This window comes from Miscanthus floridulus, chromosome 17, assembly GCF_019320115.1.
Source record: "Miscanthus floridulus cultivar M001 chromosome 17, ASM1932011v1, whole genome shotgun sequence".
Lineage (NCBI taxonomy): Eukaryota > Viridiplantae > Streptophyta > Magnoliopsida > Poales > Poaceae > Miscanthus > Miscanthus floridulus.
The window spans coordinates 68,469,828-68,476,528 of record NC_089596.1 but is presented as its reverse complement, the minus strand read 5'-3'; the positions used below and the strand labels follow the sequence as shown (position 1 = coordinate 68,476,528).

Sequence of the window (6,701 nt, the reverse complement as noted above, 5' to 3'; positions counted from 1 at the left end):
TAGGAACCATCATTTAAAACAACGAATCCTGCTGTCAAGATCATCATCTGGTAGTGGTAGCCTGCTGGCTGAACTGAAATTAAGAAGCGACCGGCCGGCTTGTTCAGTGTATAAGCGGAGGCTTGTTCAGTGTATAAGCGGAGGAGCGCATGTATACCCCAGTTTCAACATGTCCACATGAAGAGTCGTAATTCGTATAGTAGAGAAGCAGTTGTGTTTGCAGAAGAAGAGAAACCTTTTTTAGTGAGAAACTTAATTTTATCAGGCACATATATATGATGGTTCAGTTCGCAGGTGATGATGAGTCAGCTAGCCTGGACGAGAGATGTACACGTATCCACAAACGGATGGATGACGCGGAGCACACGGCGTAGAGAAGCAGCCCTATCTCATCTATCGCCGTACCTTCGAATGGACCGGATCGTCTGCCTGCTAGCATAATTCCTCCAGCAAAGTGGCGCTTTCCCTGCTCGCGTCGCCGTCTGCCCGTCCGGCCGCTGTCGTCATCCGGCCGGCGCGCACGCGCGAGCGATCGAGCTCGGCGATGGCCGATATGGGCCATATAATCCGGTGTGGCGGCTAGGCGTCCGCCGGTACCACGCGTCTGGCCTCAGAAGGCTCCACGTCGGCGGCGAGCCATGCATGCAACGTTCAGCAGCTTAGACCGTCTCCAATAAAGAACCTGTATGAACACCTAAATTCAAAATAGATAGCAAGAGACCCAAAATCAGCCTCCAACAGAGTACATATATGGGAGACCTATTTTGCGTTGCCTGAGAGACACAATCCAAATATGGACATCCTCTCTACTGAAAACCCATTTGCAGAAATGATTCTCTTTTGGGTCTTATCATCAGAGAAGATGCCAAATACATATTGAACTTTTTGTCTGTAGCACTACCCAAAGGATAAATAAATCTTGTATTTTTTGTGTTGTCGTTGGAGATAGCCTTACGTTAGCTAGGATCGAAGTAGTACGCGCGCGTACAGGTGACAAATCATCTCAAATTAATTAAACCGTATATTTATACGGTGCGTGATAATGTACATCTGTATCTTACCCATCATCAACCCCTCTCTATATACTTCTAGCTACGAAGGGAGATCATCAATTGACGACGATGTACCGTATTTATCTACGGTACGAGAGCGTACGTCTCCGACCCCTTTCGATGTATACACATATAGAAATGCTATACTCACTCATTCACGGCGTACGCATCTGGGAGTAAGCATTGATTGGATACTCCCAGCGGTCGCAAAGCAAGCCCACATATACCGATACGTATACGTACTTACAGACGCACGGACATATACGGCGGTCCGTGTACGTACGTGTACTAAGGAGCTCTCCAATCCCAGCAGCAGCTTCCATTGATCAGTTAGAAGCTGATGGGGTAGACGCGCTGCATGTTTGGGTAGAAGAGCCCCCAGTTCTGCTCCACGCCGCTCTCCTTCTGGTTCTCGTTGAACATGGAGAAGAGGTACGTCTCGATGGCGCCCGGGTGCCGCGGCGTCCCGCGCCCGACGTGGTTGATCAGGTACTGGTTGTACACCCTCGCGTTCGCGGGCGTCGCCTGCACGCCGCCGCCGGACGGCCACCCGCTCTCCGACACCACGAGCGGCACGCCGGAGCCGCCGTTCCTGCCCATGGCGACGTAGAAGGCGTCGACGGTGGTGTCGAAGAGGTTCTGGTACCCGTAGGCGCCGTCCTGGACCACGGTGCCCGAGGCGGTGAAGAGCGCGTAGCTCATGTCCATGGCGCTCGGGTTGTAGGCCCAGGCCAGGTACGGGTAGATGTTGGCCATCAGCGGCGACCCCGTGCGGGCCAGGAACTCCAGCACGGGGCCCATGTACCCCTGCGCCTCCCCCGTGAACTGCGCCGCCGACGGCGGGCTGTACACGCCCAGGATGGCCTGGGAGACCGACGTCGTCACCTTGATGTGGCCCAGCCCCGCCGCCGCCAGCGCCGCGTGCACGTTCTCCATGGCCGGGGCCAGGTTCTGCGCCGCGCCGCCCGCCACCTCGTTGCCCACGCACACGTAGCGGAAGGACACGGACGGGTACGCCTGGATGTTGTTGCGGACCCAGGAGGCCGCCGCGGCCGGGCTGCCCGCGATGCTGGACAGCACGTCGTTGGGCGCGCCCACCGTGACGCTGATGCCCGTGCCGCCCACGGCCTGGAGTGCCGCCTGGTCGGGCGCGTACAGACGCATCGCCGAGATGCCGTTCGACTTGTACATGCTCACCACCGTGCTCGCCGGCGGTAGGTTGTTGGCGCTCATGCCGTAGCACACCCCGATGGACTCAACACCTGCACGTATACGTACCAATGGTCAGTTAATACTCCCTCCGTCTACAGAAGAATGCAATTTTCGTTTTCAGAAGTCAAACGGATTAACCACAGTAAATTTATTATTTACTGATGCATTATTTTCACCGTCCCAGATAATAAGCATCAATTAATTTCTGCTCCTAGCTTCTAATTAAGGATGCAGTAAAAATACGATGGATGGATTACTAATAGCAAGAAAGAAATGAAAGAAAGTGTGCAAATACTAGAACTAACAAGAAGCAGGTGCATGTAGAAACACAACCGCAGCCTTTTGACCTGACGTTGGAAATCCGATCCACTGAAATTCCTAACCCTAGAGGAAAGTGACATTTAACTGAAAATTTGTGTCTATGCACGGGCGCTCAGCTCAGGCATCTCCTAACATGCTTATTCCTTCTCTTTATTTATGTATCTGGAGGACCCCTTATTGCTGATGTTACGTGAAACCATTTTTTTTCTGTTCTTTTTACAGTGAGTCTCAGTTGGTGTCAAGTGCACGCAGACACTGCCGAGGAATATTTTGCCAGCAGCTTGACCGGGTTGTCGCTGCGTGCAAGAAAGTAGGAATAGTAAGTGGATTAGCTCGTGGCGACCGAGCAACCTTAAACAAGGGAATAAACTTTGACCTGCTGGTGAGTGAGTGCAACTTTCGAGTTAGCTGACCCTGCCCCCTCTGTTTGCATTGGTTCACATCCTAGTTCTACCTTAACTTTGACTTTGCAGAAAATATGCCGGAAAGCAGGTAACCTTACTAATGTTTTATCCTTTTGAAAATTGGTAAAAGATTTTTAGCAGGCGTGTGCTACTACGACACTATCAGTCAACCTAGGAAATGGATTAGGAATTGTATGCTTAGAGAGAGATGGAGAAGTAGAGGACCACATGACGATGCTAGAGAAAGAGAGAGAGGATTGGATGTGGGGACGGATAAAGCTCTAGCTCTTGGTCCAACGTCCGCACCACGACCGTTGGATAGTCCACATATGATCGATGTGGATCGCCAAAGCCGTTAGCTAGCTAGCCTAACCGGCCGGCTCGTGCGTATCAGGGCTAACTGCCTAGCTACCTCTCTCACACATATAGATTTGTATGTATATATACCTATACGTGTGTGTGTGTGTGTGTGTGTGTGTGTGTGTGTGTGTGTGTGTGTGTGTGTGTGTGTGTGTGTGTTCTCTTCCATTATATTGAATTGTTGGTAGAGCTTATATATATGCCTCTTTCGGGAGAAAAGATTGGTGTGCAGGTGCTGACAAAATAAAAGAATCCTGATTAGACGACCAAGACTACTCATCTGCTCGTATAGCAACCTTTATGATTTGCACCTGGTCGAACTAGCCCTATTCATGCATTAATAATCTATTTATGTATCCCATTAATAATTTATTTAATCTAATCCCCAATGCAAGTGAGTTTGATGAGTCGGTTGGTTGTGCTGCATGGATGCATGGCTAGCCGAACCAGCAGCACCATTAATTCGATGATCACCACCAGCCGTATAGTATAGTAGCTAGCTTAGCTAATCATCAAAGCTTGAAGAATGGAGCAGCTGTGCCGTACGTACACACGGCAGCTGTATAGCAGAGACGCCGGCCGGCCGGTGCGGCGTCATGCGTCGCCGTTGACGAAATGTCAAGTAGTGACGACGCGACCACGGCCGGCGAACCGACCGATGGAGTGGAGGAAGACGCAAACGAAAAGGATGGCCTGGCCAGCGATGGGTTAATTGGTTTGTTGCATCACTTGGTTGCTAGCATGCAGTGCAGAGTGGTTGCACCGAATCAGTTCTCCTCTCATCAGGCCGGCCGGGCCGGGCATCTGAATCGAATCAGGCATCATCGGCGACCTAGCGATCCTATCCAGGTCAGGAATCTGAGTAGTGGTAGAACTGGCGTCAACAGTAGCGGCGGCAGCGGCACAGCATCAGAAAAGCTTGCTTGCACGCATGCATGGCGAGACAGACTGCAAAGCCCTGGGGCGGCCGGGTTAACTTTGTGATTGATGGTTTAAGAAAGATGCATGCATGGTTAGGAGGCAACTAGTACTGCTAGCTACTAGCTACTAGCTAAAGTGACGTGAGCGTGCTCACCGAACAAATTAAAGGCAGACTTCATTTGCAAGCTTGTTGCATGCATGCCCCCAGCAGAGAGCAGGGGCACACACAGTAACTTTAGCTTCCATATTTCGCCGTCAACTTTCTGTGCTTTAGCCTTTAGACGATACTTGCTAGCCGGCCAGAAACATCGTTTTCTAGGTGATTGATAAAGATATTAATTCCCAGAGGAACAGTATATATATGCTTAAGATATTGTTCCTATCCAACTTTCTTTTTCTTTGTTGGAAAAAAATTACTGACCTATAAGCTAATTAAGACTACATATATGTATTTTCTTCTGATGTAAAAAAAATAAAAAGACATGCATGTTCCCCTAAATTCCACTTTGATGTCTACCTGCTGCTGCAGACCCGGTTCAGCATGCACGTGAAAGCAAGTTTTGCAAGCAAAGAAAAAAATATTGTTAAACATGCACTAGTCCATAAGCAAGCAGGCAGTCAAAACTTGGGTTCCTTAATTTTCTTAAGACGAAAGTGACTGGAATCAAGAGACTACTACTACTGTTCCATTGGTGAAGATGTGATTCATGGAGAGTGAACGAGACGCTGTTTACCCTGTGACCTAGACAGAATAGATAAAAGGCAGAAAGAAAGCGACGGGCACCACCAAATGGACCGGGCGGTTTTGACGGCTAAAGGGATCCTTGCATGACGTTGTTGATGAGAGAGGGATGTGTGTGTGCTTCTGCCTCGCTCCTATATTATCTATCTATTCACTCATGACATGGCAACGTAACTAATCTTTTAATCTTTACACTAAAAAAACATATCTTTTAATCTAATCCAGGTCAATTTAGTTACTACCTGCTTCCTCCGAGGAAGCCTTCTGCTGCATATGAACAGTGCACAAACGAAACTGCTACATACCCTACTTACTAGCTAATCATTTTTTTAAGATGCATGCATGCACGAACGAGCGAGCGAGAGAGAGAGAGAGAGAGAGAGAGAGAGAGAGGGTAATCACTTTGTGGGATGGATGCAAAGACCCCGAGGAGCAATGCCATGGCGAACATGGAGGCTACACCTTGCCTGCTTGCCATTCGATCTCTCTCAACCTCTCTATCTCTGTTGCCTTGAAAGGCTGGTGGCTAGTTAGCTAGCAGAAGCCGGCCAGAGCACTCTCTTTCGTGGCTATGCTAACACGTCTCTCCAAGCTAAGAAGACTCTGTTTTCTCTCTTGGCTTGTGCTGAATTGTGTTTCCTTGGCGATACAAGTGGTGGCAGCAGGCCCCTTATATAGATGCCGAGGATCGGAGAGGCGGACAGGGTTCGGTCCAATCCACATGAAAATCCGGCCCTCTCCAGCAGCAGCCAACTTTAGTTTAGCCTATTCCTATTGACGAGAGCCGTTTGCTGGCGTCACGAGTCCCGCGCGCAGTGTCTGGTAGCCAGAGGTTATCCGGTACACTAGGTTGTTGTGACTTGTGACTAAGGGGTTCATCTCATACCAAACTACTTTTGAAAAACGGGTTTAAATTTTCAGGAGCCATGATGTTCTTGAAAGGGAAGTTTTTAGGTCAACTGCGAGGACGCGGCGCGCCGAATCGGTGTTCTCAACGTAGTTTGGTCGACAAGTGTGCACGTCTTACTCAGGGAACATTCGTCGTGTGTCGGTGTTTTTACGACAAATTTTCAAGTTTTATAAGTCGACACAACTTGACTATTTACCTAGATGACTTCTTTATGTGGGAATTCTAAGACTGATGTAGCTGTTGCATAATAATCTTTTCGCATGAGGTCATCTAGCTAGATATTTTCTTACACAATCGCGATCAAATCCATTAAGGTAACCGCTGTCCTTGGGGCATCTACCTTTTGTTGTTCTCCTATATTTGTCAGTGAACAATAGCAAGTCGCCTTATCTTCAACTTCATTTATAGATTCCATAAATCTGTTGTCAAAAAATCATAGTTCAAATGATGACAAAACTAGTGTATTTGGTGTACCTAATTAACAATCTCTTATGAACCAAAGAATTACTTGCACCACTTTAATGAGATATTAGGTGCTCCATGGACTCCAATATGCCCATGTTTACAACTTTTTTTTTTCAGAAGACTAGTTCCACTAGAGTTGGTGCGTGGTTTATCAAAGGAAATTGATTGATTTGAATGTATCAGCTATATAAAAAAAATCATATTTTATTTTAAAAAAATTAATTAATAATAATCCTATAAATATTTGTAGTCAGTGAGACAGAATAATACAACTTCTATCGGTATATCAGGCCGGTTTGGTATACCATATATTC

The 6,701-nt window shown here is 47.9% G+C and overlaps 1 protein-coding gene across 1 annotated transcript; it reads right to left on the bottom strand.

Moving 5' to 3' along the window:
• Positions 1 to 989: 989 nt before the first annotated feature.
• Positions 990 to 5,660, bottom strand: LOC136517074 (lichenase-2). Its single transcript, XM_066510589.1, has 2 exons — positions 5,415 to 5,660; positions 990 to 2,314 (listed from the first exon to the last, which is right to left on the bottom strand). Exons 1-2 carry the CDS (start codon positions 5,488 to 5,490, stop codon positions 1,383 to 1,385), a joined length of 1,008 nt encoding a protein of 335 aa, XP_066366686.1. The 5' UTR covers positions 5,491 to 5,660; the 3' UTR covers positions 990 to 1,382.
• Positions 5,661 to 6,701: the final 1,041 nt, after the last annotated feature.

What these genes read in the sequence shown, in the direction of transcription:
- LOC136517074 (XM_066510589.1), bottom strand. Translation starts at nt 5,490, where the DNA reads ATGGCAAGCAGGCAAGGTGTAGCCTCCATGTTCGCCATGGCATTGCTC. An exon ending in CTTTGCATCCATCCCACAAA is followed by an intron (nt 2,315 to 5,414) that starts GTGATTACCCTC and finishes GTATACGTGCAG; the next exon opens with GTGTTGAGTCCATCGGGGTG.